The 26,279-nt window shown below is 29.0% G+C and overlaps 2 protein-coding genes, 1 long non-coding RNA gene and 1 other non-coding gene across 4 annotated transcripts; 1 reads left to right on the forward strand and 3 right to left on the reverse strand.

Moving 5' to 3' along the window:
• Window positions 1–226: 226 nt before the first annotated feature.
• LOC112723055 (transcription termination factor MTERF15, mitochondrial-like) lies at window positions 227–2,056 on the reverse strand. Its single transcript, XM_025774280.3, has one exon. The coding sequence runs from the start codon at window positions 1,826–1,828 to the stop codon at window positions 668–670; it is 1,161 nt and encodes a 386-aa protein (XP_025630065.1). The 5' UTR covers window positions 1,829–2,056; the 3' UTR covers window positions 227–667.
• Window positions 2,057–2,394: 338 nt separating this feature from the next.
• On the reverse strand, window positions 2,395–7,282 carry LOC112723057 (probable serine/threonine-protein phosphatase 2A regulatory subunit B'' subunit TON2). Its single transcript, XM_025774281.3, has 12 exons — window positions 6,902–7,282; window positions 6,653–6,744; window positions 6,316–6,378; window positions 6,123–6,221; window positions 5,548–5,706; window positions 4,918–4,989; window positions 4,643–4,775; window positions 4,472–4,536; window positions 4,156–4,231; window positions 3,831–3,932; window positions 3,348–3,540; window positions 2,395–2,969 (listed from the first exon to the last, which is right to left on the reverse strand). The coding sequence occupies exons 1-12, from the start codon at window positions 7,038–7,040 to the stop codon at window positions 2,732–2,734; spliced, it is 1,431 nt and encodes a 476-aa protein (XP_025630066.1). The 5' UTR covers window positions 7,041–7,282; the 3' UTR covers window positions 2,395–2,731.
• On the reverse strand, window positions 3,054–3,171 carry LOC112725755 (small nucleolar RNA snoR104). Its single transcript, XR_003164841.1, has one exon. It is a non-coding gene; the product is annotated as a small nucleolar RNA snoR104 (small nucleolar RNA).
• Window positions 7,283–24,626: 17,344 nt separating the features above from the next.
• On the forward strand, window positions 24,627–26,279 carry LOC112724100 (uncharacterized). Its single transcript, XR_003163303.2, has 3 exons — window positions 24,627–24,737; window positions 24,863–25,022; window positions 25,920–26,279. It is a non-coding gene; the product is annotated as an uncharacterized lncRNA (long non-coding RNA).

Consider the following 26,279-nt stretch of genomic DNA (forward strand, 5'->3'; position numbering starts at 1 on the left):
TTGTAGCAAATTCTGATTTGGCTGATATGCGTAAAAATGAGCTCTCCTTGGCTCATTTGAGTTTTTTACCCTAAAAATTAAAAATTCATTTGAATTTTACTATCTCAAATCTATATAGATAATGGAATACATCTTCAAATAATTCAAACTAGTTTAAACGGTGACTAATATCAATAAAACCACTTATGCAAGAATAAAATTACATTAAGACTTTGTACCAGAAACATAAAGGGGAAAGAAGATCAACATTGGGGCTCATTGCTGATGCAAGGATCAACGGCATCACATCATGTTCCAAAATTACAGACAAATGTGGAGAGGATTATATTCATCTCCCCCTGGAAAATATTGAAAGATAAAATTGTGAACTACAATCTTCAGTCCTCCCTAATCACCACAAGGTTCTTAGACAACGTGCAGTTGCAAAAAATATTAAAAAGATGGCAGCTCAGCATGCTGGATTAGAAGCATTCCCAGAGAATACCCTGAAAGCACCACATCTCACACACACTGAACCCCAGTTCACTAAAACTAACTACTAAGCCTAGTATGCAGACAGATATTACTGCCTGATTCATCAAAAAACCAGTTCATGGCAAAATTAATGCAAATTATCAAATGAAACCTCAGAAAACTAGACTGAAATTCAAAAAGGTATTCACAAAGCTCAAGACATCAATTTACTATCCATTACTGGAAGATTCATTTTCTCATGATACAACTTCAATAAGTCGCGAGCATGATTCTTATCACGATTCAGATAATTCTTAAAGAACGTCTCTTCCGAAACACAGTATGCAAACAAATTCCTACCACTCTTAATGACACCATTGGCCATAAGAATCTTCAAGACAGCAGCCCTGGGAACAACCCTTTTCTCCAAATTCAGCGAGAGAAGAAGCGGATAATTGGTGACATCAAGGGGCTTCCAACCGAGTTCTTTGACAAAGAATTCAATGCAGGCCTCAATTTTCTGCACAGATTTCAGCATACAGAAAGGGTTCTTGACAAACGCCTCACGAATGTTGTCATCAGTTAATCCAAACCTCTTGTACAACTTAACTTTCCTATCCCACATGGACTTTGGAAGCAGCTTAGCATACAATGCAGGAACAAAAGTAGCCTTGGCGGGATCAACCCCCATTTTAATGACTTCATCTACAATACTCTTAAGGCCTGCAGAATTGAATCGAAGCAACCAAGGCCATTGGTGAAGTAGCCTTGCCATGCTTCTCTCACGGACCCCTAAATCAACCAGCAAATTAAGATTTTCATGCGACGTTGAAGAAGTTAAAATTTGGACAGAATGTAAAATAGAAGCAACGGTCCTTTCTTCAGAACGAAGGAAATTGTTCAACAAATCGAAAGTGGGGATTAGGTGTCTCTCTAAGCTTCTTTGCAAGATTAGAGGGTTGAGATCGATGATGCGGGCAAGTTGTGATTTTGAAAAACCTTTGGAGATGAGGAACTGGAGCTTGGGCAAGATGGTCTCTTTGGGCTTGCTGACGAGAACCCTGGGCGATTTCCGAATGACATTGTGAATCTGCAAATCTGAGAACCCGAAGCTCCTGAAGAGTGCGATGACTGAGTCGGGTTTCTCGGGACTCTTAAAGAGGACGTATTTTGAAGCCTGAAGAGCGGAATCTGGGAGGAACCCACACTTTTTGACGAGGTAATTCACCGTAAAGGATTGTATTTCCGGGGTTTTTGTGACTGTGCTGTAATTGGGAGCACGGAAAGGGGAAGGGATCAGAAATGAGGGTGATGGGGTTCTTGTGATGACAGTGAGGTGGTACAAGAACAGGTTTTTGTTATAAGATCCCCGCATGAGTTATAATTTTTCTGACAGATCGACGACGATGAATCAGTGAAATGAGACAAGGTTGAATTTTGCAGGGGACGGGAGCAAAAACCTCCGGAAAACCCTAAATTCGGATTTAGGAGGGGAGCAAAAACGATTGGTTGTGACGCGGAGAATAGTGTTACGATTTGTCGCATCTCTATGTGTGATACGACGCCGTCGCGTGATTCGGTGATATGATGTGATGATATTCAAAAAGCGAGAACTAAGAAGTAAATATTTAAAACAATTCACTTGTTCTTATTTATGTAATTATCTTACATAGTTTTGTAAAGTAAATGTTTAAAATAATTTACATATATAATAAATTAGGATATAGTCAGTTGAAGCTGTTGTAACTTGTTTCAACTAATTATCATTGTTAAAATCGACAAAATTTTGCAAGTTTACACCAACCTATCTGAGAATTTCTATTTCTTTTGTAGATTCATAAATTTTTGGTATCTTTTCAATTCGGTCTGGTTTATTAATTGTCAATTGTATTCGAATGGTGGCTAGTTGTGCCTTTATCTTCATAAGATTGCACACTTAAATAACACTTAAACAAAGATACTCCTTCCATTCACACAAAATTAGTTTAGACTTTCTTTTTCCTATGAGAAAAGATACTCCAATAACTTCTAATCATGCGGGCCCATTATTAACATATAATCATATCAAGCATTTAGCTAAAGGAAAAGTTCGAACTACACGCGGCTAGATACACTACTTTTAACGTTTTACATATAACACAACATGCAGATGAAGCAAAACTAATACACATCTAATGACTCAAAACACGAGCATTGGTTACATCCTGTGAGAATTCTAAGTTGAATGGGCATTAAGACGAGCAATATTCTGTTAGCAAGTGCCATGATGAACAATGGGTTATTCCTCCTCTGGCTCTTCTTCTTCCTGAAGTAGATTTTCTCTGTTGTCGTGAGCCCAGAAACCGCGCACATCGATGAGCATGCTGGCCACGGTTCCGCCCTGTTTGCAGGCCAGTAGATCAGCCAATGTAATCTTAAGGGGATCTGCCGGCTTAACCATATCCCACACTTCATCCCTCACATCTTCGATGCAAAGTTCGTAGTTGCCACCCTCAATCCATTTATGGTGCACATCCCTGTTTATAAATAAAAAGGGCCCTTTAGTAGGCAAAAACTGTCTCTAGTAATGCCGGATCTCTTTAGGATCCATCTACTAACTAACTTGTTACTGTCTATTTGAAACTTGTAGGATCATCTCAAGTGCTACAAGCAGGAAAAAACAGTAGTTTAATGTAGGAAGATTGTATCAGGCAACATCTCCCCATGTGGATGCTCCCCTTCTATTCTTCCAATATTAACATTACATACCATTATCTTGTAGATATTAGAAGTTTGAAAACTTTGTATAAAGAAAACATTGCAAGCCAAAGTAGGACCAAAGAGTACAAGGAAAATGGCAAAAGATATATTGGTAAATGCTAAATAGACAGTATAGCAACAGCATGACAGTTTACCTGAAAAGGGAGTGAATATCAGCTGTAGTTAGGTAGCCCCTTCCTTGAAGATCAAGACACCGGAATAAGTATGTCAACCCCTCTGGAGTGTCTTTGTTTTCTAAAGCCAGAACAAAGTCCAAGAAACTCTCGAAACTCATCTCCCGGGCATTTCCACTACCACCCTTTCCTCGGCGAACATGTTCATCGAATACTGTAGGAAAAGAATTTAAACATAAAAGTATGAGACAAAACATCAACACAGAGTCCAAAAGGCGTTGCTATCTAACAGTGAAATCATCAAAATGGGGGAAACAAAAGGATGCACTGTAGCATGGAGAACAGATAAGGGAGCGGAGCAACAAGTGTCTTATTACCAATAGGAAATTTAAGTAAACGAGCAATTGAACATTACATGCAATAGTCAATAGATGTCAACCTACGAGGTAAATACCCCCAAAAAATTTACACCATAACAATTGACAAATGGAAACAATTTCTTACCTCTCTCGATAAAAATCTCTGTCAGAGTCCCATCTGCATATTCTCGAAGCTCCTGCTTGCTCAATGACCCACTTGCATCTTTATCAAGGGCAAGAAACATATCTGCATATACAGATTTTTTTCCAAAACGAGGAACAAAAAAGTTGAAATAATGTCAACCTTAAATTATATTCTTCACAGCTCTAATTTATCAGGAAATTCAACCCTTAGATAGGGCCATAACATTTCAAATTTGAAAGACTACGCATGCAAATATCACGAAAGGCCACGCAGGTGAATAATGGAGCACGATGCGAGTCGGAACTAAGCTACACAAGAAACCCACCACAAATACGTTGAGCAGAAGTCAAAGAGAACCAGTTTTCAGCTTGTTCTGTGTCTGTGACTTCTTCTTCACTTTCCTGAAACAGATAAAAGCATAGTCAAAGCTTTGAATCAAATCCTATCAGAATTGACCAAATTACAGCTCAGAAATTTATTATAAGGGTGAACCAATCATGAGGGTGAACGTATAAAAAGAAGTGCACCAGATGGTACAGTGAAAATGAAACAGCAAGAAAGAGAAAGAAAGAACATGAAATGAACATTAAGTGGTTTGGTTCTAACAGAAATGGAAACTAAGAACTTCTCATGCAATCTACCTGGTGAAGCTCCATTAGTTCTTGGAGACAATTACTAAGCAACACTTTCTTGATGCAAGCTTTTCCTGTTTAAGGGAAACACATTATATAAGAGCTCTAAAATACTACTGGGTAAGAAAGTTAGCAATTAGTTGAAAATACATCAGGCAAATGTCGGTCAGACATGCAAACCTCGTCTATGAGGATCACAAAAGAAGAAAAACTTGTGTGCAGCAATACGACAATACATTTGAACAAAGGCTTCTGGCATATCACGTAATTGTGCCAAGTTGGGGATAAGACCTCGTATATATGCCTCCATTTCCTGTAGAGAATAGTAAATGACATTCAAGGTTAACCTAATCATCTTATATAAGAAACTGTTCAAACTCATTGCTTCTCATCTTCATGTTAAGCACATGAAGAGCACACTAAATAGGAAACCCAATAACAATAAGAATCCATACATGTGGCTGAAGGAAACCATCAGAGTCCTCATCGAGTTCACTCATATCTATTCTTGCCTGTGTAAGAGAAACCTGAATAGCCATAACGATTAGGTAGCAATCATTAGACATCAGATAGATTCAAGGTACAAGCAAACAAAAGAAAAACAACTGTTAAGAAAGAAAGAAAAACCCATGCCACATATCTATTTAAGAAGGGTAAAGTATACTTTTTGTCCCTGAAGTTTGACAAAAGTTTCAAAAATATCCCTAAGTTTTATTTTGTTTCAATTTTTGTTCTAAAAGTTTTCGATTTGCATCAAATATACCCCTGACAGCTAATTTTTCAAAAAATTTAAGATTAATTCAACAACAATATCATAAGAACAACCCTCAATACAAACAAATCAAGTATAATTTTCATGTATTATTGTTAGATTAGTCTTAAATTTTTTGAAAATTTAGCCGTTGAGGGTATATTTGATGCAAATCGAAAACTTTAGGGACAAAATTAAAACAAAATAAAACTTAGGAGTATTTTTGAAACTTTTGCCAAACTTCAGGGATAAAAAATATACTTTACCCATTTAAGAATTAACAATGATGAAACAAAAATGCCAATGAAATAATATAAGTTGACTGGTGACGTACTGTACGCATCACATAAAGGTAAAAGGGTAAAATGGCAATTCTTCCTTGTTCATCCTTCTCAAACTTCATGAAGTTTGAAGGGCTAAAAAAGCGTCGGCATTTTGGACCAATTTGTTCTGTACATACAGAGGCTATGTGGCAAAAGTCTTCATAATTCATCTACCAAACAAATTGAAATATTCATCAGGATTGCTGTAAAAAAACAGTACAAAGACAAAGAACTCAAAAAACAATTCAAGGAAAGGCATCATCCATGAAAAGTAAAGTCCAAGTTTGAGCTTAACAATAAGTGTCAACAAGTGTTATATGGCAAATGTAACAAGAAAAAGTATGTTGACATTGTTTCTATGAAACAGGCAAAAAACATATGTAATGGCAGATGTTAAAAGTTTTATCATTAATCTTTTTTATATAACCATGGATGGAGGGACCAGTTAAACTCATCCTACTCTAAAAGAAATAGTGGTGGCTCTAAGGATTTATCGTACTGCCCTATTCCCAGAGGATAAACCCAGGTGTAAATATAATAAAATTTAAGAAATGGGGAAGCAAAGGCAGATGGGAAAGTGGTGCACCTTCTCAGCGCCAGTAGCATCATCTATTACACAATTTTCTCTTAAGCAAACCCACATTGCGTCCAAATCATCAGCATTCAGTAAAAGATCTGATTGTTTCTGTTCAGTAAACAGGGAGAATGTCACCAACTGAGAAAAGTATCACAAGTTTAAGCAGATACAACCAATGAATAGGTTAACCAGAAAATGATACCTTCAGAAACCTGTACTTTGCCAATCGCTGTACTCTATGACTGATTGATCCTTCTTCGGGTTTCTGCATGAAGACACATAAATTTTCAAGAATCATATTGAGGCTTTAAACAAATGCCAAGTTAATCAAACTCCAGAGTTGAAACATCTATGCCTATCCAGCTATCCTATATAATCTGTTAACGAAGATAAAATTACCTATGACTCTATGATGAGATACAACATGTAAGAGCTACTCTACATACCAGGGTACGAGTATTATATATAAATTTTAAACTCAACAACAAAAAATACTATTATACTAGAATGAAGTAAGAAAAAGTAACGATTTCACATGCCTTCTTGTAGAAACTTGGAATCGTACCAGCTTCCGCGCTTTTCTTCTGCTTTTCTTTGAAAATGTCGAGCAAAATCCTCTTCGTTTCAAGCTCTGAAAAAGAGCAAGTTAGGGTTACAGATTAAGTGAAACCATAGTTCCAAATTCCAATACAATTCGAATTAATTGCTGAATCGAACAAAGAGATTGAGAGAACAGAATGAAATTCTTCACTGAAAAGCTTAATGGAAAAAAATAAAGGAATGCGAACCCATCAAGGCTTCGGATCCGAGGCCGGCACCGGATCCGATGAAACGGCGAAGGTTACGGACCCATAACATGGAGGAAGCGGGAGGGATTTTCCTCTGAGGGGGGTCATGGGCTTCGCCGTCGCTGGAGCCGCTGTACATGGCGGAGGGACACTCTGCTCCGATCTGATCTGACCTGATCTAAACTCAACCACCGACGTTACAAGTTTTACCACAAAAGCCCTCTTATTAGTTATTCCTTCGGTTCCTTTTCAGCTACATAAACATAATCATCATCACCGTATTAATTTGATTGATTATCCTCGTAAACCAGTTTTGACGTCAATTAAAAACTTTTTAAACCCTTTTCTAAACCGAGCTTTTTCTTCAACAGACCATGCAATATTGAGGTTTTTTTACTAAAACTAGTTTATGATGTCATTATTACGAACAGAATAAAACACTGACGCTCTTTTTGGGCCATGGTTTATTGGGCTCAGAAGCATATATGGCCCACGTTTCCTTCAAACAGTTAACGGTGTTGATTGGACCACTGGAATGCCATGGCCCATGAGTATGTCTTTAGAGCCATTTCTCCTTGACTCTTTTTGTAATTTCAAATTGGTTACTTTGCATGACCAAAAACAAATAGGTGCTTTGGTTTTAAGGTGGGTTGAGTCAGCTCAGAATACTCAAATTTCGCCAAATGAATGAAATAATTTATTTGCGAGCTACAGATTTTTAAATGGAGCTCAGATCTATGATAGATTAATTTTTGACCAGTCAACCAGAAAAAGAAAACAATTTATTCTCTGTAAAATTTTTTAAAATTACACTCTTTTGATAGATTAATTTTTTTCATTCCATTTCTTTTAATTAAATTTTTAATATAAGTATTAGAAAAATAAATTTTTAAAAAATATTATAAGATAAACTAATTTTTTTAAAAAAAACAAAGAGATTAATCTAGATTCTAATTTTTTAAAAATAATTTTTTTTTTGGAATCTAATTTAAAGTTTTTTTGAAGATCAATTTAAATATTTACTCTTGTTATTTAGATAAATGTTAGATGGAGAATTGATCCTCTCTCCTATGTTACATTTTACAACATCAATTTAAAGAAAAAAATATTAAAAGAATAGTCATTCTCATCTTGAATCTGCATGGCTGCTACCAAAAGGGTAGACAATTGAACTAGTGTGAATCTCCACTTGAAGATTACAGTCTTATTTATTATCAAAAATGCTATTGGTATATTAAAATTAGTCACTAAAATTAGTTATTAATATATTTATGTATAAATATATGTGGTTTAATTTATTTTCAATATGTATTTAAATCTCAATATGTATTTTATATTGATAGTTGACTTGGTGGCTAATTTTAGTGTACACATAACATAACCGATTTATTATACACCAAATAATTATGTGTTATGCTACGTGTACACTAAAATTAGTCACCAATATAAAATACATGCTGAAATATAAATATATTATGAAAATAAATTAAACCATATATATTTATACATAAATATATTAGTGACTAATTTTAGTGTACAAATAATATTTCTTAATAATTATTCACTATGCAGCACTGAATTTGTAAGAAGATATGGAGAATGGTGTACGACAGTACGACTAACATGCATGCATTCTTGTATCTGATCTGAATCGGTAATGAAGATTCGGTTTCACTGTTTGCCATCATGATCATCATTTCATATTCGATCTTGATCCTGCAGATTAAACTACTGCACTGTACCAATCAGATTGCGCGCCGGATATTCATCTTCCTCACTACCACGCACGTCCGTACCCTACACATCAAACGAAAATAAATAAATAAACGGTGAAATTAAAACTCATGCATTTGTATTTTTATGTGAAGTTATTAGTTTAAAATCATTAAAAAATTTGATATATTTAATTTATTATTTAATAATTTTTAACTACCAACTTCACATGAATATAATTGTATATGAGTATCCACGTATATATATTATCAATACATGAATTTCACCTTGAGTTAGCATGCAGTGGTAACACAAAGAAACAAAGACTAACCTTGAATATATATATATAGCCATAAAATTACAAATTCAATTATATATAATTATTCTCTTTTTTTTATTGTTTTATTAATTTTTTTATTTTAAAAGATATTTTCCTATTTATAAGAAAGGATTGAGATGTTATTAATTATTAATATCTGATAAATGGTAGAAATACTATTTATATATTAAAATTAGTTATTAATATAAAATTATTATTTATTTATACAAAATATATGTATAATTTAATTTATTTTTAATATATATTTTTTATTTTAATATATATATTTTATATTAGTTATTAATTTTAATAATTGATTTTAGTGTACAACTAATATAATTAGATAAATTATTAAGGTATTTAAAAATTGATTATACTACATGTGTAATCAAAATCAGTGATTAGTATAAAATATATGTTGATATAAATATATATTAAAAATAAATTAAAATATACATATACATATATTTATATAAAGGTGAATTCTACCCAACCCCCTCTAAAATAACATGTAAGTTATCCTTCATGATGTGTCATATTTTAATTGGTCATTACTTAACTATAGTTGGGTTATTTTATAATTTATTATTTGAGATGGGTAATTGTATAATTTCTTAAAATATTAAAATTCTACCCCATTAATTGAAGCACGTTCTCACGCAATCTCTTTCTACAGTGCATCCTTCCTTAACGAGTCGTTGAATTTTCATGGCTTGTAACTTCTTCGTTCTTCCCAGTATAGTCAGCATCGACTTCATTGCTATCTCATGTCCTCTCACTCAATCTCTTTTTTTTTTTTTTACCATGGATCATTCCTTACCAATATAATTAATGGTTAGTTTGGTTATTAAATTTTTTTCATTAAAAATAATATATGGAATATATATTCATATGTAAAATATAATATAATATAATAAAATAAATCTATTAAGAGTACTTAAAAGTATAATTAAAATCAGGAATATACAAATATAATAATAAAATTTGTACTCTAAACAAGTAAACATATCTTTTATCATACATAAATTATTTAAAAAAAATATAAATTGTTAAAATTAATAACACAAATTTAAAATGATAAAATTCAACTTTCTTACAAGTAATTTTTATAGTATTTTTATTCTTTTAATTTTTAATTTATTAATATTTTATTATTTAATTAATGATTAAACAAATTATTTTCATGAGAAATATTTTTTGTATAATCTTAAAGAAGAGACCAATATACCAATTTAAAAATTAATGTAAAAATGATATTTTAAATAAAAAATAGTTAATATTAAAATTTTTAAATACAAAAGCAAATTATATAGATATTCAGGATATAAATATAAAATACATGTTTAAAATAAATAAAGGAGACAAAAATAATTATTTATTTCTTATGAGTACTTCTATTTTATCTGTTTTATTTATTTTATGCATATATTTTATATTTATCTTTTAAATATTTATACAAATTATTTTTATATTTAAAAATTTTAATATTAAATATTTTTTATTTAAAATTTCATTTTACTTTATTTTTTAAACTAATATATTGGTCTCTTCTATAAGATAATACAAAACATAATTTTTTATAAAAATAATTTGTTTAATCATTAATTAAATAATAAAGTACTAATAAATTGTAAATTAAAAGAATAAAAATATTATAACAAATACAGTAAAAAATTGGATTTTATTATTTTAAATTTGTATTATTAATTTTAATAATATATTTATTTTTTAAACAATTTATGTATGATAAAAAATATGTTTACTTGTTTAGAGTATAAATTTTATTATTATATTTATATATTCATGATTTTAATTATACTTTTAAGTATTTTAAATAGATTTATTTTATTATATTATATTTTAAATATGAATATATATTCCATCTTGTAATTAAATAAATATATATATTTTTAATGAAAAAATTTAATAACCGAACTAACCATTAATGATGTTGATATTGGTAAAGAGTGATTCATGGCAAAAAAAAAAAAAAAAAAAAAAGGGGGGGATTGAGTGAGAGAACAAGAGATAGCAATGAAGTCCGCGTTGGCTATACTGGGAAGAACAGGGAAGTTACGAGCCATGGGAATTCAACGACCCGTTAAGAAATGATGCACTGTAGAAAGAGATTGCGTGAAAACGTGCTTTAATTAATGGGGTAGAATTTTAATATTTTAAGAAATTATACAATTACCCATCTCAAATAATAAATTACAAAATAACCCAACTATAGTTAAGTAATGACCAATTAAAATGTGACACATCATGAAGGGTAACTTACATGTTATTTTAGAGGGGGTTGGGTAGAATTCACCATCAATTAATGGGGTAGAATTTTAATATTTTAAGAAATTATACAATTACCCATCTCAAATAATAAATTACAAAATAACCCAACTATAGTTAAGTAATGACCAATTAAAATGTGACACATCATGAAGGGTAACTTACATGTTATTTTAGAGGGAGTTGGATAGAATTCACCTTATATAAAAATACATTACTAACTAATTTTAGTAACTAATTTTAGTATACAAATATATTTTTGATTGAGAGATAAATGTTCTTACTAATTTAGAGTTATACCAGGCAAGTAATTAATAGAAAGTCAAATGGACTATGTATTTATTTAATACTTTGCTTAATTCAACAACATACTTCTTCTCGTATCATTGTTTCCTTGTACAAGGACAATGTCATATCAAAGTATTGATCCGTTGAGACCAGTTGTAAATGGATATTAATTTAGTAATCATGAAAATGATTCCAAAAAATATAACTAATCAATAATGTTAATATATTCATTATTATACTCATACACAATAACAGTTAATAAAATGGTAGTGATATAACGTTGTTTAATTAATTAATGAAAAATTTTACTTTTCTCTTTTAAGAGATGTTAAAATGATATTTTTTTTATTTATAAAATATATTTTTTCTCTTTTTATAATTTTTAAAAATTCTTTTTTTAATCTATTTTAAATTTTTTGTATTAACTAATATTAACTTTATTCATTTTTAAAAATAAATAAATTTTTTTATAAAAATATCCTTTAACAAAAATTTTATTTTTTGTCATTAAATTTTACTTACTAAAATACTCTTTAATAAATTATTTTTTATTGATTAAATTATATTTTATCAAAATATTTTTTAAAAAATTTAATAATTAAATTATTTTTTCTAAGATATCCTTCAATAATTTTTTAATTATTAAATTATCTTTTTATCAAAATTTTTTGCTAACAATTATTTTTATATTTTACTATTAATTTTTCAATATCAATATATATTAATTCTTATGCATATTATAACAGTGGTAAAATTTTTTTATTTAATGTTAAAATAATATATATTGATATCGGAAAATTAATAATAAAATATAAAAATAATTATTAATGAAAATTTTGGTAAAATCATAATTTAATAATTAAAAAATTATTGAAGTGGATTTTAAAAAAAATTTAAATATTAAATTTTTTAAAAAATTATTTTGATAAAAATATAATTTAATTAATAAAAAAATAATTTATTAAAGAATATTTTGATATGCAAAATTTAATGACCAAAAAAATAAAATTTTTATTAAAGGATATTTTTGTAAAAAACAAATTATTTTTTTTGAAAAATAGAGAAAGTTAACATTAGTTAACACAAAAAATTTAAAATGGATTAAAAATGAGGCTTTTTAAAAGTTATAAGAAAAAAAAATATATGTTTTACAAATAGAAGGAAGAAGAATATCATTTTAACATCTCTAAAAAAAGAGAGCGAAATTTTCTCTTAATTAATTAATTTGTGTTCATCCCTATTCCACATGTGTTGAAGAAAATGCAAGGCTATATATAGTTATGTTGAGTGAAATTTTTCATGAATCCAGATCCAATATAATAAAATCGATCTTCTACTGTATATACACCCTGCATGCTTTTGACTACATCTGCCTAAACCTAAAGTTTCTTTATATTTGCTTTTTTCCTACTATATATAGGTAGCTGATATTTTTTGTTTTCTCGTCAATAAAAATAAAAAATAAAAAAATAAACCATCTTCAATACCAACTATAGATCCACATCTATGTTGTAACAAAAACAATCCTTACTGCTATAATCACATAATTGTCAAGTCTTGTTCATCACTTTTTTTTAAACATTATTTTAATTTCTTTTATTGACAAGTTGTTGTTCTTAACTAGTACTCTATATATTCTCATGTATAAAATATGTTTTGCAAACTCAATTATTATTATTGAATACAAATTAAGAGCTTATTATTCTCGAAGAAATTCAATTCGAGCGTTTATTGTCAAAGATCTCGTTCTTAAGAAATTCGTCGTGAAAAGATCGTCGATTTATCTTTTTTGTAAACATGACGAAAGATATGAGAATAGTAATAATTAATTTTTAAAAAACTAGCCATATATATATATATATATATATATATATATATATATATATATATATATATATATATATATATATATATATATGAACACCCAATAAAATTAAAGTGGCTTAAATAAGTTTCGTTTTTTATAAAATACTCATTTTCTATCTTTATTTTTTTTTATAATTTTTTTTCGGTCTAATAAGATTTAAAAAATGTTAGTTTTAATCTCTATGATTAGTTTGTTCTGTTAAAAATAACAGGTTAAATTATGTTGTGATAAACTGAAACACTAATTTAACAAAACGTATTATGTCAATATTTAATTTATCAATCAGTACTTAAAATAAATTATTTTAAGGTGAAAACTCAGGTGCAGTCGACTTTACGTGAAGTTAATAGCTGAGAGTCATTAGATGAAAATTTAGTCAAATCAATCAAACTATCTAACGACTCTCATCTATCAATTTTACGTGAAGTCGACTGCATCTGAGTTTCCATCTTATTTTAATTTTACTAAATCAAAATTAAAAGCAAAATTTTATAAAACAAAAAAAAGTATTTCAAAAGGATAAAAAATTTGTATATTATTTAATTTTATTGAAAAAAAAAAAAAAGTTGTCTATATTTGTGACTAATCACATGGCTCTTATCATACCACTTTGACCAAAGCAATAATAATTCATGAATCATAATAATATAATGTCACTGCCAGCGCCAGGTACCATTGTGATGGTCACGAACGCAGACACAGCAAACTTTAGAAAAGAAGATACTATTAATTAATTAAATACTAATAATAATTAATTAATTAATTAAAACAAAAAACATCATCTTGTTTTGTGAACCTTTGATTGCGACGGAAAGGACAAAACTAAGGTGATATATATACGATTTAACTATATGTATATTAAAATTATTAATTAAAAAATTATATAAATTATGTAAAACTTAAAATTTTAATATATTTATTGAAATAAAACATTTATAAAAATTTTTATTAGTAATAATTTATTGTATACTCGTAAAATATATAATATAAGGTTAAGCAAAAAAGGTAACATGGGACGATCTAGTATGAAGTTAACTAATTAATAAAGTGCTTACCAAAACATTAGTCACACAAACACTTTGATTATAATTAGTGTCTAATTTCCGTCAAAATCCCCTCCTAAAAAACATGCTTATCTTTTCTCCCTAAATCCCGGACGACCTTTAACAACAGCTAAAAAGTGTGTGCCAGTTTTGGAGAATGTGCAAAATTCCATTCTGATCATAAAAGTTACATGCTAAACACCAACTTAGATAAAATAAAATAAAAAGGATTTATGTATTACGTCAAGATTATAAAATAAAATTTTTGTATTAAAAATATAAAAAAAATTTAAATTTTTAAAGTATTTATTTTATATTTATTAAATAAAAATATTTAAAATTTTTTATTAGTGATAAATTTATCATGTGCCCTTAAATCCAAATAAAAAATAATGATTTATACTACAACATATATTAACATAACTTTGACTTAAACAGTTAAATTATTTTAGATTAGCCGAATGGTAAACTTATTCGTCCGATTAAGTAAGTGTTGTGGTTTGAATCTCGTTTTGTGCATATAACAATCTATTAGTCAATGATAAACTGTTAAATAAAACTCAAATTTGTAATAAATTAGTTCTTAATCAATTGAGTTAAAAGATACAATGTACAATAATAAAAAAAAAAAAAAAACATAACTTGGCCTTGAGAAAGAGAGAGAGAAGGGTAGAGATCATAACTCATAAGAGCTATCTTAATTTCTTTGTGGTGTTGTCTGGCCATTATGGAAGAAACACATCTACTTTTAGGGATATATCTAATTTGCCTTGTCAAAATCTACTACTTTGCCAACCCAACTTCAAAGTCACATCTTTTGAGATGTGCCTTTGACTAACCTTTCTTATTTCTAAATGCTGATATAGGTTCCAAAACATTCCATATATAAAAAAAATAAAATAAATAATACATCCTATTTTTAATTAAAAAAAATTAAGAGACTACTATTTTTAGTATAAAAAAAATTACTAGTATTGGTTTAAATGTAAAAAAAAAATTGATTTCTTGATATATATTTTTCTTTTTTAATTGACCATAATTATTTGTATGACAATATCTGTCTAATTTTCCATTACTCATATCACAACTAAAAATTTCATTTCTCCTTGCATTGACCTATCAAAGGAATATTACATTATTTTATGTAATGTAATTAAATAATTTAATTTTTATATACTAAAATTTTGTACAATCGTCAATAAAATTGATGTGTTTAGATAATTTTTTAAATAATAAATTTAAAAATTAATTATTTATATTAATATGGTAACTTAATTTGATAGTAGTAATACAATTAGGAATAAAGTAGTCATTTTTAGCGTGTGCAAATAACAATTTTAAATTACAATTGAATTACTTACTCCTCCTCCAAATTAAAAATCAAAATGAAAAGAAAGAGGAAAAAAAAACTCACATTATGCCCATTTTTTGTTTAATTTGTTGTTTTTGTTTTTATTGTTGTCTATGATATTTTTTATTTGATAGGTTAATGATTAATTTATCGTGAAATTGAAGCTTGTTTAAAGGTTTGTGGTTGACCAATAGATTATTGTATGCATAAAACTAAATCTAAATCTCTAACATTTATTTAAACGGACGAATGAGCTCACCACTCGACTTATCCAAATTAATTGTTTAATTTGTTGTTAATGATATCGTTATTGGCATCTTATATTTAACCCATTGAAAATGGGGCCCAAATGGAGCTAACATAGTGACTTTCTGCTACTTGAAATCTTTAGTGGAAGAGTCAAAGTTCTTGGATTCAAAACCAATCAATACTTAGAGAAAACAAATGATTAATTCTAAACAAATGCGTGCAATTTTTGTTTTTGGTTCATAGAACAAATGCAGTTTCTATATTATGCATGCGACATTTCTCATTCGAATGCTTTTCACTTGCATTGTTTATGGAGTTTGGTGGGACCAAGACTCTCTCTCCCAGAAGAAAAAAAAGGTTTTAGTCGGTGAAAAAATTATATTAAATTTATTATATACCTGTTAAATTAAATTATTCAAGCATATATATATATATATTAACTACAAGAGAGTGAGCGACACGTCAATTAGCAGCGATTTTTTTAGGAACTTATGGCGATTTTTAATTGTCGTAAAATAAAATTTCAGCGATTTTACAAGCATTGTCTATTAGGGGATAGAAATTTAATTTTGCGATGATTTTATACTAGAAATTAACTATTAAATTAATTATTTATATAAAATATATATTAAAATATATATTAAAAATAAATTAAATAATATATAATAATTAATTTAATGATTAAATTTTAGTTTAATAATTTATCATTCTTTCTATATTCAAAATTTTAATATATCTAATATAGAAACTATATTTTGATGTATCTACTTTATATGCATTAAAATCTTTAAAATAACAAATAATCACTACTCAATTCTTTCAGTATAATTAAATTTAGTCTCTCAAATAGTGTTGTTAATTAGAAGTCAAATTTTCTCTGAAACAATATATTTATATATGCCATGTTTATATGTGTGTGCTTGTTTTTTATTTCTTATTTTTAAATATGATTTTACAACTTGATTTGTTTATATAATTAAAAGCAAACTGAAAATTGATATAAAAAAATATTATGTCAGCAACGAAAAAATTGAAAACTGTTTTTTTTATTTATTTAAAATATATTTTATTTTAAAATTCTATAACTAAATATATATCTTAAACATACATGTTAAAATTATCATTAATAAAAAATATTAAACCTTTACAAACTATTAATTTATAACTATAATATATATCTTTTCTAGCCATGTTAGCTAAATTCTTATTTTAAAAAGTTAAAACAAAAACACCCAATAATACCTAGTCAAATTTACTTGTGTGGCACTAGGAAATATGCTTACAAACAACAAAACGGCTTGACTAATTATGATTAGTGTTTTTTGCTATTTCCAAAGCTACATTATAGGCATGTGATTTCAGACCAATCAAAGGGACCAAAATTATATATATACTTTCCTTAAAAATAATCCCCATTATGCATTTAGCTTTGTGGGGCAGTTTAATCCAACTCTAATTGCAAAGGTTCCTTTATTTAAACTTTTCCATTGCCCTTTTGACTAGAGCCTTTTTCTGATGGCTTTTGGAAAATGACCCCTCTCATTATCATATTTTTTTTTGGAATTTGCTCAAAGGTGATTTACCTCAAAGTCAATTTTACTCGGAGGAAGAACATGAATGTACTTTTATATATGTAGAATTTTGTGTCATTATTCAACTAGGAGTTAACATTCATAGTAAGGCTATTTAGACTTAATTTGATAAAAAAAATTTAAAAAATATTTGTATTTTTTTAAAATATAAATATCATATTTTATATTTGGTAAATTACAAAGATCACGTTTTTGTATTCATAATTTTAAAAGTCTAAGAATATTATTAAAAGCATATAAAGATATATTTTTTAAAATTAATTTGTACTTAATAAAATTTAAAAAATATAATATAATTCATGTATATTAATAAATATTCATATTTACCTTTAATTAATTAATTAAGTATTGATATCAAATTTTATTTACGGTCAAAATTTTTTCTTTATTTATATTTATTATGATCATTTTAAATTTTAAAAATTATTTTATTAAATATAATTATTATTTTTATTTATTAAAATTTACTTTTAATTTAATTTACCAAACATAAATGTTATTATTTTAAAAAAAAGAGTTAACTATCTTATGCACTAAACACACGTTTTAAGAGTATAATAATAAAAAAAAATTGAATTTTTTATGTATTTAATATACCAGAAATGTAAAAAATATTTAATTTTAATAACTTTTAACAAAAAAAAATTTTATAATATTTTTAAGATGTATTTTTAAGACATGAATTAACAAAATTATTAAGAAAAACCATATTTTAAAAGTCAATTTTAATAAGGTATTTATAAAAATTAAAGATTAACATATAGTTCAGCAAAACACAAACTTATTATGTACTATACATATGGAGAGATTATGCCATTTAAAATATAGTTTATTGGCATTGTATATTACATATTCGTCAAAAAATAATTAAATATTTGGTCAATTTTATGGTGTCTTTTATTTGGTGTCTAATTTTTGTCTAAATTATTTTTTATAATAACTTTAAAATATTTAAAATTTTTTAATTTTTATCTTTTAAATTTAAAATTAATTATTTAACTTATTTTAGCAATTAGACAATATCTTTTAGACCTGATACTTAATTTGGTTTCTAAAGTTACACTCGAACCTCAATTTAGTCCTTAAAATTTTAATTGCCTCAATTTAGTTCCCAAACTTTTCAATTGATTATGTGACGAAAACTACTGTAGGGACTAACGTGATTAAAATTTAAAAAGCTCAAGGACTAAATTGAAGCAATTAAAACTTCAAAGACTAAATTAAGACTCGAGTGTAACTTTAAAGACCAAACTAAATATTTTCTCATATCTTTTAGACATCATAGCAAACACCTAAATATTTTTACTGTGATAAAAGATAAAGAGTACAATCATGTTTTGATTTGTCCCTGTCGTTCCTTATTATCTTGGTCTTCCTTCCAACACAAACCACTACAAAGTTGACATGTCCAAACTTCAAAGCACAACGAAAATAGCATATTTATTTTAGTCTCAGTAGTGTGCTTCCTTATAATAATGCAATTTCAGAACTCAGTAACCAAAATTAGAATTCTTTGTATTAAATGTTTACATACATAAGGTCCACACTCAGTTTTCACTGTATAGATTAACCAACTATATTTCTAGACAGACACAATAAAATAAAATGTTTTTCTAATTTATATGTGTTTTTGGCATGGGGGACCGCATTATATTAACACATGGCGTCATCAATAATATTTAAAAAGTAATAAAAGATCAATCAAAACTTTTAAATTTATTTTATTTAATATTTATTAATAATCAATAAATACTAAATAAAATAAATTAATTTTTTTTTCTATAGTATTACCGTGACGTAAACAGGTACATACACTTACACCTATAATATTATATAAGGTAGCGTTTGGTGGAGAGACAGAGACAGAAAAACTGAGACTGAGAGACAGAGACTAAGAGACAGAGATTGAAATAAATCTCAGTATTTTGTTTGGTGTAAAATGAGAGACAGGAATTGAAACAAGAATGAAACTCTAATTTAATTTGCACAAAGGGTAAAATTGGAATTAATTAATTGAAATGAAAGTATTTTAGGTATAAAATATTATTAAAGTTTCAGTCTCTATCTCTAAAAATTTCAATCCCCTATGTCTCTACTTTTTAGAGGTACTGAAATACTGAAATTTTAAAGACAATGACAAAAATTTTAATACTCAGTCTCTGTCTCAGTACCTCAAAACAAACGCTACATAAGAGCTTAAGTTTAATAATGTTGCCTTGCACGCTTACCTGAACCTGCAGATATATAATCATAACAAGCCACTTTAATTAGCATACTAATCAGCTATGACCATGGTCAACTGCCATGATCATTTTGCCACAAATCAAATTTAGGATCATGTATACTAAAATTAATTAGGTGGAGTGGATATGATGATTATTATAGAGGATATAATTATATCATATTAAATTTAAGGATACTTTTTAAATGTGCTCGAAATTATATACCCACCGTAAGTATAATAAGTATGTGCCAGTTAATAATTATGCAATTGATTGGCTTAATTTTAGTTAATGAGATGTACGTAGTAATTTAAGAGTATTAGTAAATTTTTTTTTTTACGATATTTTTTTACTCAGATTAAAAACTAATTTATTGTGACTTAAGTTTATTTAGAATTTGTTTAAAAATTTATAAATTAAAAGAATTCTTTTTTTTTTGTTTTGAAACAAATAAAAGAGAATGACTTAAATTTAATTTCTTTGAGAATTCTAATTTTTATTTTTTCTTCGTTTACAAATCAGACCAAAAGAAATCTAATTTTAAAATCAATTCTTACATTAAACAAACTCAATATATCAAATATAAAAAATATTTCTATTTATATATTTTAAAAAAAATGAATGTTTAATAAAATAATTTTTCAAGGACAAAATTATAAAAGAATTTGTTTTTTAACTCATAAAAATTATTATAAACTAAAGAATTAAATTTCATTCTATTAATACGATAAAGTCATTCTAAATCATAGAATTGAATCTTAAATAAAAATGAATTCTATTTTTAAAAGAAAAAAAATTTCTCACATTTAAATAGTCGCTACAAGAAAAACATTGAGTACTGTCGGATTTAGCGTCGCATATTATCGTCAGCTTTACCGACGGATTTATGGATAGTTTTGATATGAAATTCGTTTGGTCAAATTGTTACAGGTGGATTTCCGTTTTCGACAATAAATTCGCCAGTAATACTTGGAGAGAAAATAGACACGAAATTTAGCGTGAAATTTACCGTAAAAAAATTCATTTTAGTGAAACGTTGCATTTGGTGACCCGCAATGAGTTACTGTCGGATTTATCCGCCGATAAATCTAATGATAACGAATCCTAAAATTCAAAGCGCGAACCCTCTCCCCTTTCATTTCAAAATTTCCTCTCTCTCTTTCTCTCTCTCTCTCTCTCTAACTTCCCTTATCCCTTTCTCTCTCTAACGGCCTCCTTTCCCCGCCGCCTGCCTCTCCTGTCGCCACCTCCTCTCCCTCTCATTGAAACCAACTCGTTCCTCCTCTCCCCTCCGTTAGCCGCGACTCCCTCTTTCTCTCTATTCGTCTGCCGCCATCGCCATCCAGTACTGTCACCGTTGCTGTCCAGCACCGACGCGATTCTCACTTTCTCTCTGTTCTTCTTCTTCTGTTCGCCTCTCAAGTTTCATGGTTTCTCTTTTTCCTTATTTAAGTTAATTTAGGATTTAGTTATATTTAATTTAGGATTTAGGATTTGATTATTATATGCTAATTTAGAGTTTAGGATTACTTTAGGATTTAGTTATCATATGCTAATTTAAGATTTAGGATGAAGTTAATTTAGAATTTAGGAATTAGTTATATGTTAATATAAGATTTAAAATTTGATTATTATATGCTAATTTAGAGTTTAGGGTTAAAGTTAATTTAAGATTTAGGATTTGGTTATCATCTGCTAATTTAAAATTTAGGATGAAGTTAATTTAGAAATTAGGAATTAGTTATATGTTAATTTAAATTTAGAAAAAAGTGCAAGATGCTTGAATTTTGAAGTAAAGAATGTACCAAAAAATATTACAAACCTTAAGTTGATATAATATAGTTAGTTATATATGCAGTGTTTAATAGTAATAATAGTTAACTCTAAAGCTTGTAAAATTTGTAAGTTGAGTCTCTTTTTTGTTTCTTATTCAATCTCAATAACTAATTAACCTTGCTAACTAGATAGTTTTGTTTTTCTTGAGGTAGGTTTATGTAAACATGTTTTTATGTGTATAATGTAATGATGTCTACTATTTATTCTTGAAATATAGGCTTATTTTTTAAAGGTTAACTAGTTTGGAAATATTTATATATTAACCTAATTTTTTAGTTAGATTTTTATTATTTAAAATTTTTCAATTAAACTCTTTAATTGAATTGAATAAATTGTTGTGTTTGACATTGTAATATTATATGTACAACATTATATATAGTATGAATTCAAGAATGAAAACAAGTTAATATATTTTGCTAGAAATATTGTGAATTTAATTGTATTTTTACTGATGCTGTGGATTGAGATTAGTTGAATTTGTGGGAACTGTAAAGATTAGGAGAGGTTATGTCAATTTTTTTTTTTTGAAATAATCTAAATGTTGAATAATTTGTGTAGTATATATGCTGATTAGTGTTAATAATATATTTCTTTGTAGACATGACGACAAGTAGTAAAGGTAGATGAGTGGGTCTCGTGGTTGTGGTAGGGGGTTTTCACCAAATCTCCAGGACCGCTCAGTCATTGCCCTCTACTTCGACTACCCCGTTGACCCCTATGACGTCATAGGTGGGTCCAGCGGACTAGCAATTCATCATGGTCCCAAATTCGAACTACGCGCCTTCTTCTGCTACCCCCTACAGATCCAGAAGCGACAAAGCCCACGGTGGGTGATTCCTCTAGTACGTCACAGCAAGATGTCCCTCCACCACCGTCCGTCATCCGGCTGAGGATTTGACCTGATGACATGCAGGCATGAGTACATACTATTTTAATGTCTTTTATCTGCAATCTATTTTGAATTTATTAAGGTTTATGTGTTTCTATGTATTTGTTAATCTTAAGTTTTTTCATTGATAGGTTTACACAAAATAACAGTGCATGTACACAGGAGATCTCCGAAGTGATTAAGTCAATGTACGACCACCCATGGCCGAGCTACACAAAGATCCCTGCTGAGACCAGAGAAAGATGGTTTCAGTGGGCGGTAAGAACCCAATATTGTTGAATTAACTGTATTTAAACTGTAATTATTTCGAATAACTAATGTTGTTGAATCACTTTGTGCAGTTGAAATTCATATGGGATACGAAATATAATCTCATAATCTAGAAGATCTACAATCACTGGGCAGCTAATCGACTTCAGCAGATGATGAGCGACGTTCGTCAGGGCGCGACCACCTAACGACCTAGATCCGTCCATCTATCAAGAAGGAACTGGAGACCCATTTTAAAAATAATGAGGGGTTCAAGCGTCGCAGTCTGACAAACATCTAACAAGGCTTCATCGAGGTCGTCGAAGTATACGGGTGGGTTGGCGACCTTCATGAAAACGAAGAGCAGACTGGTAAATAGTCTGGTAATGTTTGTTAAAAGTTACTTGAATTAGTTATTTGTTGATTTATTTTAGTGGTTAATTTGAATTGTGTAGTCTAAGTCGTTGGATCGTGAGATGATATTGGCGGAGACCTTCAAGTATACACATACTTTGAAGGCCAACAAGGAGAGATTTGATGACGAGTGGTATACGACCCATTATGTGAGTTTCAATTAATTATAAGTTTCAAATTTATTTAGTTTAAAGTCAATTAACTGTTATCCTAACCACAACCTATGTGACACAGGATGATTATATGCAGATATTGGAGGCCGTGACTCAACAATCTCAGTTGTCTAATGGGAACAACGAAGTCGGAAACAAGACCTCAGTGGTAGATCTTGATAGGGTTTGGCGCGAGACTGCCTCTGAACCCCATAAGAATCGCCGATTTGGGTTAAGAACGTTCTTCACCAGTGGCCTTCGCTCTTCTGCATTGTGGCTTCCTCTGCCTCTGTCACCAGCCATGTCGATCTCCAAAAAGTTGTTGACTTGAGGGAGGAGGTGCAGAAACTGATACAGGAGCTTCATCAACAAGTGGAGCAGTCTGAGCAGAGGTACAACGACCTTCTTGTACGCGTGAGAGGAGTCGTTGCCGTCAGCTCGAACTTGATGAAGAAACTGGAGCAGCTAGATCGTTTGCGAAAGCAGATGGAGGTGTATAACAAGCAGATGCGCGCTGGAGGCAGCGGCAACGCTGCTGGTGGGGCACCAACATCAGCACCTACTCCGCCGCCTCAGCAGAAGAAAGACGACGACGACGACTATCGAGATCTGTAGGGTTTATGAATTTTTTTTTAATGTCTACTTCATTGTTTGATATTTTTGTGATATTTTTATATTTAGACAATTTATTTTTTAATAAAATAATTTACTGATTTTTAGTAATTTTAAATTTTCGTCCTAATTTTGTTAATAAGAGTTTTTTATAATGTAACTGTGCTAAAAAAATTACCGTAAAATTTATTAACGAACAAAATTATCGTTAGTATAATCCAACAGTTATCAGCAATTCAATTTCGATAAATTTATTAAAAAATCGACAAAAAATTCATCGATAATTAACGTCAGATAAAATAATCCGTCGATAAATAATTTTTGACGTCATTTATACTGTGAACTTCAAGACGACTATAAGACTGTGTTTGTTTTGTGTATGTATTAAGACATAGACATTGAGACATAGATATTTGAGACATGGACATAAAATATTTGTGTCTATGTATACTGTTTGGATATGATAGACATGTTATTAGTATAATGTCTAATACTATGTTTGGTTTACAAAGAACAAGACACTACCTAATTGAAAATGACCGTTTTGTCCCGTTAATTTAAATTAAAAATTAAATAATTAAAAGAAAGAAAAAGGCAAAAGCTATTCAGATTCCTATTTTTCCCAAGTTGGTTCGAGGGTTCCCCCCTCTATCCCCAGAAATCTCTTTTCTCCCTAGTTGGCGTCCTCATTCTTCGCCTTTTCTTGGATCTTTTCGGTGCGGTTCCTCCTCGTCAAGGATTCTTCTTCGTCGAGGTGAATCTCTGTGGTTCTTCTTCTACTCTTTTTTTCTTTTTCTCCTTCTTCTTCTTGATTGTTGTGTGGGTGTTTGCAAATCCACTTTTGTTACAGTGTGTTTGATGATTTGTTTCTGGGTTTAGGATATCGGGTTCAAGTATGGACTCAATGTGGACCCTTTGAAACTCCAAATTCTCCCGGATTCAGCTGATCTTCTAATGGTTGGGAAGCCCCTATATAGACTTGTCTCTGATTTAATCCACATTTGTGACTAGCATCAGGTTTTCCACACAATCCTTGGAGGTAAGAACCCAATGTCAAATTGAATTCACATTCCATTTTATTTTTCTATCTGATTTTAGTCACACTTACTCCAAGTTGGGCAATTTGTTTGTTAGGAACTTCAGTAGTTTGTTTTTAATTTCACGGTATTAGTGAAAACAAAGAGAAAATAAAGTTGATTGCTTTCATGTGGTTGTTGTTATTATCATAAGAATTGATTGAAACCACCTCATTGGATGTGATTTTTTGTGGGCTAATTTTGAAAAATGCTACTGCATAAAGGAAAAAAAAGAATTCTCCAAAAGCATTAGGATTAAGAAACTTATTTGATATTATCTCTTAAATTGAATCTGAATTTTTTTGCTATTTTTATTAACGTCTTTTTATTATCTCTTAATACTGCCAGATATTGCAATGCAATTAGTCATAATAATATTTAAAAAGGTGTTATGGTTAAAACCTCAAAAATCTTGTTTGTGTCTCTGCATGATTCATTCCATTTTTTTAATAGGACTAGTGTATCTAAACCTACTCTTCTTTTCACAATTATTTCCTATGTATGTTGAGATAAATAATTAATCATTTTTGGTGGAAACATGTTTTTAATTTCTAGCTTGTTAAATCAGAATTGGATGAAATGTTCATGATACTTTTTCTCTCTATTTATCATCCAAAAGTGTAAAACTGATGCTTTGATTTCTATTAGGTTTTCTGGATTTTGTGCAAGCATCTTCTATGTTGGATAAATTTAGATAGCTTTCAATTGAATCAATCAAAAGGCATTTGCACTTGTTGTTGCTTAGTGATAATCATATCTATCAAATCTTTGAATTATTCCCATCATTGTAGTTTGCTGTTTTTTAAGTTTTTACGGATGATATAACTATTTCCTAAATTCTCATTCACTTCTATATGCAGGTTTCTTGTAGGCATTGTCATGGTTAGTCATAGCAATATATCCGTCAAGCATGTTGATTTTCACAAAATCTGTATACATCTTCCATCAACCAAGAACTATTAGTCATATTCTTCAGGACTACTACTCAGCTTCCAATTCTTGATAGCCATTTCTATTTTTGTTAAAGATGTCTTGGTCTCCCAAAGAATACATCTGCAGGGATAAGAAAACTATTCTCACAGCTATTGGTTGCTTTAAGAATAGCATAAGAGTTATATTAGTATAGTTTTAGAAAATACACCATTGTTTGTTGGATCCTTCACTTGTAATGAACTTATATGAATTGAAAATTCAATGAAAAGGGGTTTCTTTGATATTTA

This window comes from Arachis hypogaea, chromosome 11 (assembly GCF_003086295.3).
Source record: "Arachis hypogaea cultivar Tifrunner chromosome 11, arahy.Tifrunner.gnm2.J5K5, whole genome shotgun sequence".
Taxonomy (NCBI): Eukaryota; Viridiplantae; Streptophyta; class Magnoliopsida; order Fabales; family Fabaceae; genus Arachis; species Arachis hypogaea.